This window comes from Nuphar pumila, chromosome 6 (genome assembly GCF_984573655.1).
Source record: "Nuphar pumila chromosome 6, dmNupPumi1.hap1.1, whole genome shotgun sequence".
Classification (NCBI taxonomy): domain Eukaryota; kingdom Viridiplantae; phylum Streptophyta; class Magnoliopsida; order Nymphaeales; family Nymphaeaceae; genus Nuphar; species Nuphar pumila.
Window position 1 is genome coordinate 124783794 of NC_143254.1, and position 15719 is coordinate 124799512.

Consider the following 15719-nt stretch of genomic DNA (forward strand, 5'->3'; position numbering starts at 1 on the left):
CCTTTGGGCAGTGCGTCTTGACGTGCCCAGGTTCACGACAATAATAACAAATTACTTTTTTTTTTCCACCTTACTTCCGTATTTCTCATCATATGTTCTTCCAAAATGTGGAGGTTTATATGCACGAACATTATTCCCTGGTCTTGAAACAACTAAAACTGAGTCATCATCATTTTTTGAGATTCTTTTCTTCAGTCAGTTTTCTTCCATACTCAATTCTTCAATTGTGTCCTCAATAGAGAGAATCTTCCCTCGAAGAAGAAGAGCGGACTTGGTTGTCTTAAATTCCGGTCTTAAATCATTAATAAATTGAAAAAAATGCTCCGCATTTATTTAATTTTGGTGAAACTCTATATCTTGTGGACAATGCCACTTTGGTTCAAGGAGAGCCAATTCATATAGTAATTCATACCAAACCATTTCAGCCATTTTTGTTTAAAATAGTAAAATATAATTTGCATATGACTTCACAATAATGCAATGAATTATTGTCATGACAAATAATGATGTGTTGATGCTAATGATTAAATAAGTAGTAATAAATGGTTTACTGCTCTTCAAAAATTATGATTGCAAACTTGAAAAGCTTGTTGCTTAATAATGTTAATTGAATATGTGTTCTAAAGTTCACAAGCATGAATATACCTGTGTACTCATTATTTATATAAAAATTGATGTAATAACTCTTTTATATTATTTTTAGCATGAAACTAAAGATTAGATCACTATAAATTCAGTTGAGGTTGTTAAGGTATAAACTATTCATTTGAATGTTGTGCACGGTGAAATTAATTTACTACACTTTAAATAAAGAATATATTTTCAGATATGATTTTAATAACCTATTGATCAGTTTAGATACTTGAAGAAAATTTCTTTACAAATCATACCAATAGTTAATACAAACTTGTATCAAAATCTTGGAAACAACAAGAAATGTGCATTTCAAGTAAACCAACAAATGAAGTTTTTAAGCTCCATATACCAATAACAGTGCCCTCATCTTTGGCAACCACGATCTAGACTTTGTTCTCCAAGAGATGAAATATTGTCATATTGCATTTGTGACGTGATACCATGAGTTATATATTGAGATGTTTGTGTTAAAAAATGAGAATCTCATTGCTAATTATAAAGAGTGTTCCAAGCCATGTAAATTATAGCATTGACATCACTGAAACCTAGATCTCAAGATCAGGTAGGAAAGAAAATGGGGAGTTCTATTCTTGACTTTGTATACCCTAGTTTGATGTACACTGCCATAATACAACTCTTAGATACAATTCATTAATAAAGCAGTTTTTGGCATCTTCATTTACAGATCCAAGCTACAAACGGCAGCTACCTCTTTGATCTATGTTTTCGGTTATCTTCATTTCCATTGTTCATATCATCAACTGTAGCAGACAAATATCTAGGCCCATTGTCTTTCTGCACTTATAACCGCATTGTCATGATCTCTGTGGCAGGGTAGGGATTGGTTCTTTGTCATCTCCATCCGTCTTGCTCAGGCAAGCAGGCCGTGCTGCCCCATAGTAGAAGAATGCCATTATCTTTGATAATTCATCTGCATTTGAGATCACTATACAACAAAGATGACATCATATGCAACTCGGGTGTAGAGCTCCAAGCTTTACCATCTACTAAGTGTAGATATGGTCATATTGGCTTAGGGTTGTCCATGCACTTGTGAAGTACATGCTTGTGTGTGTGTGCGCATGTGTATGCACATGCACATGCACATGCACATGCACATGCACATGCACATGCATGTGTGTATTAAAGTTACTGAAGAGAATAGATTTAAAAACACACAATGGATATAGGCAGATAGTGTACCTTTTTGATGATAGAATATTTTTCCAGCTTTAGTGAAGAGAAGTTCAGGGAAGGTAGAGACCTTCAAAGCTGAGACGAGGTCGTCCTCTACAACAGCATCTATGGCAACACACTGTAGAATGATCAGGATGTCAGGCTAAGAATACAGACTGAATTCTGGAACCACACAATTATGATTTCAATTTTCCATAAATTAGCATGAATAATTAACAGTTTCACAGGTAATAATACACTTTTTTTTTAACTAGGACACCAGGACATGGATTATTTGGCACTAAAGAGGCTGGAAACAAGACTCTTTAGTGCTGTTCGGCAGAGAATACCCATTGGTTATGGTTATAACATTGCAAACAATGTTCATGATTAGGCCTGATTGTGAGTTGAATAAGATAGTTGTACTGGTTATAGTCGCAAAATTCTAACCAAGGGATCTCGGGTTTGACTCATGTCGGGCCAACCTCTAGCTTGACTCTGAGAGAGAGAGAGAGAGTTGAATAAGATAGCTGTACTGGTTATAGTTGCAAAATCTTAACCAAGGGATCTCAGGTTCAAATCACGTTGGGCCAACCTCTAGCTTGAGAGAGAGAGAGAGAGAGAGAGAGGTGGCCTGCTTCTGTCAGATTGTAAACAAGAGCTCTTTGGTCTAGTAGGAAGCTTGAATAGACTTGTGAATTCTGAGATTAAGATTATTCAAAGGAAGGGATAGCAATAAGTAGCATAAAGAAATATAAATGGTTGAGAATTCAGACTTGGTAAAAACAAAGGGAAAATTAGACTAGCAATATTGATCTCATAAAGATGGATTGATGTGATGACAAAGATGATGAAGGTTAACTATGTAGATTAAGTTTTACGCACACTTAGTAACATATTCTTCTTGATGAAATCGGGATGACTATGGCTTCAAAGAGAAGGAAGAAAAGGAACAAAAACAGGACGATTACATGATGAGAACTGCAGTCATATAACTTGGATGAGCCCATCAACCAGGCCATCACTCTTAACAACTGATCAGCCAAACGCAAGATGAGATCTGCATTGAATGAAAGAATAATCCAGAACAGGACTCCTGATCTTGAAAAACAAATTATCTCACTAAGGTATATCCACACCATGTTCACAAAATGGCATTTCAGCATTATTTCATTTAATTATTAGCCAAAATAAAAGGCAAAACTGGCATTCCGCTGCCTAACAGCCCCTGCACGCATGTGTGTGTACATGTCCCCCAGATCATCAGTATATACAAAGGGGAATAAATGTGAGTACTCATACACTTTAATTCTGCCATGAGAAAACGAGAAAATACACACAAGCATGCCAATCTAAATATAAAAGAATCAAGTTATAGTCACCGATATCTTGAAAATATAATTAAATTATCAGCATTTCAAGGTAGCCGAAATTATCAACAAAATATTGCCAGAATACATGATATCACGATAGTATCATGATATTTTTGGAATATTTTCTAAAATTTCTTGTTTTCATATATTTTAAGCCTACTTTTCCTTTTTGTTTTTTTATTTTAAAAACTTTTCAGACTTCTTTATATTTTTACAAGAAAATTAATGTGAAACTTATTATTTTCTTATCTTTTTTATTATTCTTTATATTTTTTCCGATTTTTAAAACTTCCAAGATTTTCTCGAGAAAAAATACTTTTTGAAAAAAACTTTGAGAAAACCCTTCAGTGAGAATTGCTGAGAATGATACCGGTGACTATGGATCAAGTAAAAAATGTGGATAGAGAAGCTAATTAACCGCATGTGATTTTTTACATTACATAAAGTTGGTCTATGAAGTTGATTTGAGAACATTCATGAATTACCATGAAGAATAGAAAGTAGAAAGTAAGCTGCTCAAGATAAGCTAGATCTGAAATAATGACTTCATAGGCAATAAGAAAACAAACATAAAAATATCTAGCAACTTACTCTTGGTGAAGGTAATCTTGAATCCCAGAAAATTTGCACTGCTTTCTCCAATTCACATCTTGCCCTTTCATTTTCCTTTGGCCTGCACATTAAGTGACTTTGAAACAATCTAAAAACGCCCAATACATTCCAATTATACAAACAAGAATAGCATATTGGAATTAAAAAAATCCCAAAAGCTTCATGCAGAAAATAAAAAAATGCCTGTCACTACACAAAGGAAAAGGAGCAGGGCTCACACTCTACAAACCTTTCTTTTCATAATATTACCACTTAATAAAAATTGCCCTATGAACTAATATAATTCAACCACTGGACATAAGAATGACTCAGGCATCCATATAAACAAGGAAAAAAATTGAATACATTGATTTTAATTAAGGATGAATAAGCACAATAGATTCAATTATAGAGTTTTGTCAAATTCTATTTCAAAATGCTCTGTTTAACTTGGTTCCTGCAGACTAAGATTAACCCACTTTCTTCAATCTTAGGGCATCTGCAGAAAACAAACAGTTCACAGGTGTGTACACGCATGTGAGCTTGGTTCAACTAGCTTGGAATCATCAAACTACCCCCAAGGCAGTGGCGTCTTCAAAAACGTGTTACCTTTTAAGGTAAAAAAAATCACTTCTTTTCATCAATTAAACTTACCAAACGACATTTTGCTACACTTTTTCCTTTTTATTCCAAAAAACATGGATCTGTTCTACCCCTAAAAACAACGTAAATTTCAAAACTGCAGCACCTTGAGGATAGTTTGGCAACTTATTTTATTTGAATACTCCTGAAGCAAATATGAAGGGTTTATATTTCACCAAAACTTTATGATGAAAAAAAATCAATCTGATCTGATCCAAAGAATGTAGTCTAGTAAATATACAATGATAAATGTACTCACGGAATCAGATTAAGCAAAAAAGTTCTTGCAGCTATTACTTTTGAAATGGTCCATACCAACTACCAAGTCCATACTCAAAATAAGGAGGGCAACCAATTCCTTATATATATATATATATATATATATATATATATATATAAGGAGGACATTTAACAGAAAAAAAAAAACACCAACCTTTTGTATCGATTGTGCACAAGAATGATCAAAGGACTAATGTCCTTGAAGACTGTTTCCTCCCATTCTTTGCTACTGATATCTTTTACTGCTTGGATATAATTATCATCCTGCCATTCAATTTCCTTTTCACTGTCATAATCTTCACCATCTTTCCTAACATTCTTGATAGTTATCTTGTTGAAAAACTGGGATAAGTTGAATCCCCAACCATCAGCATCTTCTGGCCAATTTGGATCCTCCTCGTCAACAACAAGAGGGTACTCACTTAGAAGTTTTTCCATCTTCTTTTTCCTCTCTTCAGGACCAAATTCCTCCTCTATATGAGGATTGGCATCAAGAATTTGACGTATTTTTCTCCTCATCTCCTTCCTCTCTTCTCCATCCATAAATGGTCTATCATCAACAACATCATCGTCATCACTACTATCTTCTTCACTATCGGCACTTTGCCTCCTTTTGTTGCTGCAGACTTCCTCTTGCACAGGCCCTTGGTGTTCAGCAACATCTACTTTAGAAGCTCGTAACACAAAACTACCCTTTGCCAAATGCTGCAACATCAAACACTTTCTTAACAGATAGTACAAGAACAAGAAGTATGCAAATCATATACAGGTCCCTGTATTTAAGATAATTGGTGTTGCTTCAAGAGTTTTTGGTTCATTGAACAATCTGGCTGACAACACCATGAGCAATCTAGCCAACATATTGTGCAAAATCTAACTTTCACGTATAATTTAGAGTTTTGTCTGGTTTACAAACAAAGGAAATTTTTAAGATGAAAGTAGAGTGGAGAAACTGGAGCTATAGAGGATAAAGAAAATAAACTCCAAGATATACCTTCTTAAAAGTATTGTCACTGTAATTGTTTAGGAACATTCAATGGTTTTCCACATCATAAAATTCTGGTTTTCTTAGAGTCTGGCCAACAGTGATGCAAGTTTTCCTACAAACACAGTGTAATTCATGCAATTTGTACCATTGAAGAGATATATCTTTACCCAGCAAGAAATAAGGCAAGTGCCTGAAAAGGAAGTATCACTTCTTGAAAATTATGCTACTACTTGACATCTAAAATTAACTGACATTTAATGACACATTTTGCACTACTTTTCGCCTCAAACGACTTTGTTGTGCCAAGAAGACCCAAAGGGCTATGATCAACTTATGCGTCTGCCACAATAACCATCTGGGAGCCTGAATTCCAAAAGTAACTAGACAGTTCCCTGAAGTAAGATATATTGAGACTAGATAGAAAGTTTTCCAAAGAGACATCAAGACTAAATTATGATATTGTGCATATAAAAGTGTCAAACATTTGGAGAAACATTAAGGCTCTGTTTGGGAGGCTTCCATTGTGAATCTGTGATGGAAACACCATTTCCATCTATGTCACACGGACTCGGCTCCAAGGTCGCCGCACCCGCGTCGACACGCACCGACACGGGTGCGGACACGGGTGCGGCTCGGACTCGGTCAACCCGACCCTGGGTGTGGTCAACGCACCCAGGGTCATTTTGGTCCATTTTTTGGAATTTTTTTTTTTTTGAAATTTTCTTTTTTGAAATTTTCTGGGCTACAGCTGTAAGGAAAAAAACCCGTACACTTTCAAGTTTTAAGTACAGAATGGGCACAACTCAAGTTTTTGTGGTTTTTTCCTGTATGAAGAAAGTGAATTATTACAGTGTATGAAGAAAGTGCCCAAAAGTGAATTATTCCTGTATGAAGAAAGTGTACAGAATGCCTTCACAACTCATCACCTGTCCCCTAATGGGCACAACTTTGACCGAGTCTTATATATATATATATATATATATATTTTAATATATATATATAGCCGAGTCCCCGTGTCCAAAATTTTTGAAATTGCGCCGCACCCGTGTCGCACCCGCACCCATGTGACATAGATTTCCATGTGTTACCAAAATATGGCTTTGCAAAAATGTGGTGTTCAAGATGGAGTTGCCAAAAACATCCTCATTTTAGTGGTGTAGAAATGTGGTGTTGCTGCTGCCAACTCCATTCTGAATGCAGTGTTTTGGCAACACAACTGCTCCCAAACAGCAGAGATCATGAGAGTACTAGAGAAACTGTAACACACTTCTGATTAAAGGCTCCCAAACAGAGCCTTAATGTGGCACCCATTATCTCGCAACTTAGATACCTTAAAGTAACAATGTTAGACAAGAGAAGTCTAAGGGTTAGACAAAGAAATCACAATGAGGATGTGCATGGGAATAGACTATAAAAATGGATGATGGAAACGATGATCCACAGAAAAGAGATTTGAATGCTGGCATAACTATTATTTGGTCTCACTATGAAAATAATGATAGTTCACATGGAGTATGTACTTTTCCACTTTCTCATGTGAATTGATCCATGAAGTTTGCTGAAACATTGCATCGGGTTCTTCACTAACCATAATAGAAGGCTCAAATCCAGGAATATTTGGTGTCAACATGTTGCATCTGGAACATGATAGAAAGATATGAGATTCACAAAAATCTTTTCTCTTTCCGTGTTTTTTTTTCGCTTACATCAGAATAGTTGTAGAGAAAGTCTGATTTCGTGGGATGTGATAATCATCAGTAAGTACAGATAACAGAAAGCTCTAAATTTTCTAGTAACCATACTTGGAAAAAAATAGATTCAATTTTCATAGTACTCTCTCTGTGGATGAAGAACAAATGATCACTTGCAACCTACTAATACATTTGGCATCAGTTTGTTTGCTTTATATGGTTCCCAAACTACTTTCTAATCCCATTTCCCTCCACGTAGCATTGACCAAGTGACTAATCTTTATCAAATAGCTTGAACTCGGCCTCATACTGAAGCATGTTAGTTGAAACCCATGTGTAAAAAGCAATTCCCCATGGAATCCATGTCAGTTGAAACCCGTATGTGCATGCAAAGTCCAAAACTCCCCAACAAGGCCCAAGCCACTGGTTCTATTGAGACCATAAGTTCACCCAGATTCCATTGTTGGGCTCAGTTCAGAAAAATGAAACCAAGAAAGAGAGAGAGAGAGAGAGAGAGAGAGAGAGAGAGAGAGAGAGAGAGAGTTACCTTTAGATTGAGCTTCCTTATTTCTGGTGGGTAAGAAGCAGGAGATGTAAGACTTGGAGCCTTATTCAACCAAGGAGGAAGACTACGAAGTTTAGTCTCTGCTTTGGGTAAAAGAGAGACGATGGAGGACGAGGAGGAGGGGAAGGTTAGAGGCTTATGTTGGGCTGGTGGCCCTTGAATCCACAATGGGTTTTGGAGGAACATGCCCGCTTATACCCACATGCAGAGAGAGAGAGAGATGGTGCTGGCCCTGTCCGCGAAGCTCGTTCGAAGTTTCATTATCCGCTAAGAGGGATGATTTCTATATAAACGGGTAAATGTTGCGGGTTTATTTCTGTTTGAATTTTACGAAACAAAAAAAGGGTATTTTTAACATACTTTGTTTTTTTTAATGTTTCTCTAAAATACAAAAACATGTTTTTTTGCTTCTTCTTCTTTTTAGTAGGCAAGTTTTTTTTGCTACACTTTGGAAGAAACCACATTTTTTGTTCTTTTGGTTTTAAAAGTTTTATTGAGAATCAATAATTTTAAAATTTAAACTAAGTTTTGCTCATAGTTATTGCTACCTGGGGAAACTCATTTTCTAGGAAACTCGCTTGGAAATCAGGTTCCTCGAAAAGAGGGGAAGCTTTGAGAAACTCATTTTCAAAATATGAGAAACTTATTTCCTTTTAATGGGAGCCCACTTCCTCTTCGTTTCCCAAATTGATTATCTTTCATTTTCTTAGATCATGTTTGAAAGTAAAAAAAAAAATTGCCTATGAGAAGTTTTGATATGATAAGTTTTTCAAAAGAAAATGTTTCTCTTGTTTGTGTAGTATGAGGAAAACAGGCTGAAAAAGTATGAGAAAAAATTTCATTTGTTTGTATGTAATTAGAAAGATAAGGTGGAAAAGTATCAGCTTGTTAGCCAAATAAATGATCATCTACCGTCCCATTTATGAATTATCTAACTCGAAGACAATCCAGCAGCCAAAAAGCAGATAAAGTCAGCAGCAAGAGCCACTTGTTACCATAAATATAGACTATTAACCTCTAGGTAGCATTTTATGCGTGCTCTAGAGTGAGTTGGTGGTGGTATATATAGCCATGGTGGTAAGGTGGTGTAAGTGGAGGATTCGTAGGTGGGGGCGAGCATAAACTGTTTTTGGAGGTGGGGAGGGGAAGTCATGGTTCCTTGATCGCTGGATGTGAGACAGTTTCAGGTGAATAAACATATGAGGGAGGTGATGGTTTGTGCTAAGCAAGCACTTCCTCTAGAAATGCAGAGACAACAAAGAAGGCCGGCCTTAGAGAGAAAGGAAGAAGGGTGTTGTGATCATACCCCAATCCAAGCAGACACAGTTATCCACAGATTCACCCCTTTTCTTCACTCTCTTTTAGAGAAACAAAAAACAGAGGTGGATCGACCAGACCCACCAAAGAGAGAGAGGTGGAAGACCGCTGCGTGGAGGACAATGGAGGACAGCTTCATCGTTAAGTCTCACCGTAGGAGGACGATGGGTGAGGGTTTTGCCTTAACCCCTAGGGAACGTTTGGATGCGAGAAAGATGTGGGAAAAGTGTTGCAAAATGGAAAATCTGTTCTTATTTTCCAACCCTTCCGAACGAGAGAGACTTTTTGCTCAGTGAGTTTTTATAAAAAGTACACTTTTGATAAAAAACATTACTCCACTGGGGGCGGAGGAATGTTTCCCACTGAGAATTTATTTTTACACTCTTCACTACCCTATCTCACCACCACCCACTCTAACGCCCCCAAAAATTTAAACCAAAAAATAGTATTTTTTTTTTGTTTTTTTTAAAGAATGGTGCAAGACCTTACAATTAATTTGTTCCAAATAGTGAAAATGATTATAAAGTCTCATTCCATGATATCATTCAATTATTGAGTTTAAGTGAATCAACAATAAATCCAAATGTCAAAAACAATCCATAACTTTTAAATTTAAACAAATTTATTTAGAGCCATAATCCCAAAATCCAAAATTTTAGTTCATGACTCTTCATCTGCACGCTTGCAACCGCTATGTGAGTTTCACTCTTTACCTGTAAAATAATAAATTATAAGGGCCAGACTACAACCAGGAACAAGAAACATAGTAGCAGTACGAGTGTTCATAGTGACAAATGTACATAGCACATATGCATAATTTTATAACACAAGGATATAACACTCACAAACACATTCCAGTCATATGCAAACCACTCACTACTGCCTTTAGTTATCTGGTAAATAAAGGTAACCTTCACAACTATGCAACACAGAACAGAGCATAATCAGATTACAACAATCACAACATTTTGGTATATATATATATTTCAATGCATAAAAAAAATAAACTACATAACTTTAACATTTATGTTTCTTTTATTTAACCTCCCGTACGAGTATACACAGGGTAGAACCATGAATCAAGCCAAGTCCACACAGGGTTTATCATGCTATGTGTTTTAAATACCCAAGTGACTGGCTGAAACTGAATCTAAAGAAAATGGTCGGTGACCGAAAGAATTTTTTAGAAGCCAAACTAGAATAAGATGCATCCCAAGACTTCTACAAAAGAGATGAATTTACCACCTAAGGCACATTGCTAGTCTTGGTCCCCTAACTCTAAGGACTTATAATCGAGTGAGATGCCTAACCCTCATAAAAAAACATAATGATCCCACAAAGTTTGTAGGAGTTGCCATTTTTTAAAGTTAACCAAGTATCTGATAAAATATATCATCTTTTAGGTTTACCCAGAACCTAGGCAAACGATACACAGAATCCCAAAACTAAAAAAATGATACACAAAATTCCAAAACTAGGAACACAATACACAAAATCCCCAAGTTAAAGTTATGTGTGCATGCATTAGTTTATCTAATAATTGATGTAAATTGCAGACCCCAAGGGGATACACAAGGATTCGATACACAGGGTTTATCTCTCTGACCGTAACCCATAATAACAAAGTGATGCTTAAACTGTATCCATGTTCCCTGGGTACGTATGGGCAGCACTCTCTCTATGTATGGGTGTAGACCCTCTTTAGCATCCACAAATATTATAAATAGGAATATCAACCCAGTCAGTCCCCTAAGTCCATATCTTATTCTTCTCCATTGTTCTTGGAGAACAAATGAATCATTCCGGGGACAAGACAAATGCAGTCTTGGCAGAGTTTATCAAGAATGACGACATGATCAAACACGTGCACACACACACAGAATATTGTACCCTGCATCGCATACCTATGTCCTATCATGTAACTATAACCACTTCCATGTGACATAAGGTGCAAGTCAATGTAAATATACACATAACAAAAATCCAGACCATATTAAAAATCGAGATTCATATTTATTCATGGCGAATCATATCGTAAAAATTCACAGACGTTTTCTTCAACTAACTTCATGATTTTTTCAGGAAGAGCCAAAGAAGCTTGCAGTCAATCCAAAAGACTAAGCAGTGGAAGCATAGTATACTGCTACATCGCATATTTGACAAAGCTATGGTAGGACCCCAGTGATGTTCACTGATCATGACCTCATATTACCAGAACTTGAAGCGGATGAACTCCTTCAGCTAAGCACCTTGCCCTCTCAAGTTTTCCAACCTTGAGTTTATTTTTTAGTCGAAGATTATACTCGGTGGCATTTCTGGCTTCTCTTCAAGCTTGCAATCTCCCTTTTTACTGTCCTTTTATCAACAAACATTCAGTAACATCGGTTCACACTAAGGGCCCTTCTCGTTTTCTCCTTGGAACTATTTAGTGTTGCACATACACTTGGGGATGTAATGTATTGGAAGCACAAACCTTCAAAGTGGTTGCCATTTTATTCTTGTACTTGTAACTTTATGTTTTCATTGAATCCCCACAAGTCTGGTTACGTGTGCATGCATTAGTTTATCTAATAATTAATGTGAATTGCAGCACCCCGAAGGTTTAACATAACCGCAAGCCCAACGATGGGAATTCCATGTGCATGCGTACTTTCATACCTTCATGCACAGGCAGATCATGTGCCCCACACATAATTGGTGTACTTATGATACCCCAATGGCCCACTTGGACCAAAATACCATTTATGAAACTTTCAACTGCACAGGCATAATACATTTAACATCATGTATGTATAACAACCACATGCTTCACATCATCCCAGTATAGTACAATAAATCATCATGTGCTTTGACATACACATGTCACTGTGCAGTTCGTAACATTAGTGTGCACATATCATTTTATGAATTATCATTGGCAAGCACATAATTTTTCATGCTACTCGTGTAAGTTTTATGAAATAGATTTTTAAAACAATATTTTATTTAAAAATAATGTGAAAGTAAGACATCAAATAAATAAAAATTGGCTGCTCAGCACGAGTGGTGGAGTTCAGGTCGATCTCAGAGAACAGGAAAAATGCTTTGTATTCCACAAATAACTAAGCTACTCTTTATTGCCAAATAACATAAAATAATTAATTAATTAATCTAAACAAGAAAGTGCGGCCCTCTGACGAGGGCTTAAACAAATAAAAATAATAATAAGTGTCTTATTACAAACCCAAATTAATTGAAATAAAATAAACGCCTAAGCTAAAAAAATAAGAAAAAGTCTTCGGTGCTCTGAGCTCTAGTCCCTTATTTGATAGTTGTGATCTTTCTACTCCTTTATTGATCCTTGAGGGCTCCCTGAGAGACCTGAAGGGCCTTTTGAGAGAACCTCAGAGAGCTCTTCGAGGGCTTGTTTTGGGTCTCACCGCACGTCTAAACGCTCTCCTATAAAAAGAAAAATACAGAACACAAAAATACAAAAAAAAAACTATGAGAAAATCAAAAGTTAGTATGATGAAAAATCACAAAAATACTAAACAAGCTATGAAATAACACTACATTACAGGACAAAATAACATAACTAACTTTATAACTAACATGAATCAAATTATGAAACAAACTAACTAAAAGATAAATAAGCATAACAAATTAATCTACTTAACAAGAAACAATTTATGAAAATAAGAGCAGATTAGAAGAAATAAGCTAAAATAATTAATTACTTAACTAAGTTAATGTATTATGTTAATCAACTACATCCACGTCATCATCTTCACCTTCTCTATAAGGGCACCATATTACCTACACAATGAAGTTTCATTTATTAATAAGTATATTGCATTATTTATAAAATCTAGAACCACTAGCTTCACGTATACTTGCGCTTCGGTTATCATGTACAACAATGCACTCCAAAAGGACCTTCCTAAGGGACACTACAAGAAAATATGTCATTACTGACAAAAAAATAGCGACAATAAATTATCATCATCACTAATAATTTAATCCTGATGACATATAAAGCCATAGTGAAAATATCTATTATCGATGATATTTTATCGTCGCTCTTATTCTCTTGGTAATATAAATAGGAGAAGGTCAAGAAGAGATATTGTTGATGATATTATCATTAATTTTAAATTAAGATGATAATTAATCATCATAAAAATATTTATAATTACAATAATAATTAATTGTTGCCAATTATAAGACGAGGATAATTATCATCGATTTTAACCAATAGTCGACATAAAATTCTATAGCCGACGGCATTTATCATCGGTTTTAAACTAACATAGCCAACAATACTTTATCATCAGTATTAGTAATGTAACCAACAATTGTTATTGTCGACTATATCAAATAATATAGCCGATGATAAATTATCATTGCTATAAGAAAAATAGTTGACGATAATTAATCGTCGGCAATTTTTTTACATAATGTTTTCGCAAAAATCACTAGTTTTCCACAATATTCGATGCAAAAATTCCTCATGGTTTTCGTATACATAGTACTAAAATCATGAAAATCCTTGCAAAAATCCATTATGTATGAATTTTGTCAAGAGTTTCACGTTTGTAATTGCGAAATTATACTTTTGATACGAAAATCATGAAAAGTTTGCATAATTGATGGACTTTTGCATGCAGTCGACTTTAAGAGATGCGAGTTTCCATTTTAGCATGTGAATTTACCTATATATATAAATATAAGGTTTGTGTTCATTTTTTTATTTTTTTATTTGTATATTTACGAAAATTGTGAACCATTGATTTTCAAGCCTTAAAAGATCCTTCTTATACATCATAATCAGATGATCCAAGAGTCTATTTTTATAAAACCATGCATCTAGATCACATTTGTACGATGAAATTTTACAAAAAAATAAATAAAAATCTATAAAATTCTCGATGAATGCTATTTTACATATTTGATTGGTTTATATATTTTAGTTATCGTAATGTAAATTAGTAATAACTGAGATTTTCATAGGTTTTTTTTTTCAAATCTAACCCTGCAGATGCATTCGACGTGGTCCATTTGTTTAGAATCGAATATTGAATCATCGTAATCAGATCAAGAAATGTGTTTTTTTATGCTTGCATATTTACAAAAAATTTGTGTCATTGATTTTCAATCCTTAAAAGAACCTTCTTATACATCGTAATCAGATGATTCAAGAGTCTTTTTTGTATAAAATCATGCATCTAGATTTCATTCGGACAGTAAATTTTTAGAAAAAAAAACTATGAAATCTGGTGCATACCACTTTACATATTTTAATTGCCCTGGATCAAGGAAAACTAGAATATGTAAACTAACAAAACATGTAAACTTGTATGAATCAAGATTTTCATAGGTTTTTTGCAAATCTAACCCCTGCAGATGCATTCGGCGTGGTCCAATTGCTTGGAATTGACTATTGCAAGAACTGTAATTTTTTATGTTTGCATATTTATGAAAATTTTGAGTCTTTGATTTTCAATCCTTAAAATATTCTTCTTATACATCGTAATTGGATGATCCAAGAGTCTGTTTCTATAAAATCATACATCTAGATTGCATCCATATGGTAAAATTTTAGAAAAAAATAAAAAAAAAAACTATAAAAATCTCGCTGCATGTCAGTTTACATATTTTAGTTACCCTGGATCAAGGGAAACTGAAATATGTAAACTAGCAAAATATATAAACTGGTATGAACCGAGATTTTCATAGATTTTTTTGTAAATATAACCCTGTAAATACATTTGGCGTGGTCCATTTGCTTGGAATCGAATAGTGGATCATCGTAATCAAATTAAGAAATGTAATTTTTTATGCTTGCATATTTATAAAAATTCTCAGCCATTGATTTTTAATCCTTAAAAGATCCTTCTTATACACCATAATCAAATGATCCAAGAGTATGTTTCTATAAAATCATGCATCTTGATCACATCCGTACGGTGAAATTTTAGAAAAAAAAAAACTATAAAATATCGGTGCATACCAGTTTACATATTTTAGTTATCCTGGATAAAGGGAAACTGGAATATGTAAACTAACAAAATATGTAAACTGTTATGAACTAAGATTTTCATCATTTTTTTTGCAAATCTAACCCTGCAGATGCATTAGGCGTAGTCCATTTGCTTGGAATCGACTATTGGATCTTTGTAATCGAATCAAGAAATATGGTTTTTATGCTTGCATATTTATTAAAATATTGATCCATTGATTTTCATGCCTTAAAAAATCCTTCTTATACATCGTAATCGGATGATCCAAGAGTCTGCTTCTATAAAACCATGCATCTAGATCACATCTGTAACGTATAATTTTAGGAAAAAAAAAAACTATGAAAATCTTGGTGCATACTAGTTTACATATTTCAGTTACCCTCGATCAAGGGAAACTGAAATATGTAAACTAACAAAAAATGTAAGATGGTATGAACTGATATATTAAATTCTCACTTTAAT

General features: G+C 34.6%; 1 protein-coding gene across 1 annotated transcript; it reads right to left on the minus strand.

The window, feature by feature from the left end:
* Positions 1–1148: 1148 nt before the first annotated feature.
* On the minus strand, positions 1149–8179 carry LOC149836056 (thioredoxin-like fold domain-containing protein MRL7L, chloroplastic). Its single transcript, XM_090010770.1, has 5 exons — positions 7924–8179; positions 4852–5402; positions 3777–3858; positions 1840–1951; positions 1149–1582 (listed from the first exon to the last, which is right to left on the minus strand). Exons 1-5 carry the CDS (start codon positions 8125–8127, stop codon positions 1452–1454), a joined length of 1080 nt encoding a protein of 359 aa, XP_089866896.1. The 5' UTR covers positions 8128–8179; the 3' UTR covers positions 1149–1451.
* Positions 8180–15719: the final 7540 nt, after the last annotated feature.

What these genes read in the sequence shown, in the direction of transcription:
- LOC149836056 (XM_090010770.1), bottom strand. Translation starts at nt 8,127, where the DNA reads ATGTTCCTCCAAAACCCATTGTGGATTCAAGGGCCACCAGCCCAACAT. An exon ending in TAAGGAAGCTCAATCTAAAG is followed by an intron (nt 5,403 to 7,923) that starts GTAACTCTCTCT and finishes TTGATGTTGCAG; the next exon opens with CATTTGGCAAAGGGTAGTTT. An exon ending in GTGCACAATCGATACAAAAG is followed by an intron (nt 3,859 to 4,851) that starts GTTGGTGTTTTT and finishes CTTAATGTGCAG; the next exon opens with GCCAAAGGAAAATGAAAGGG.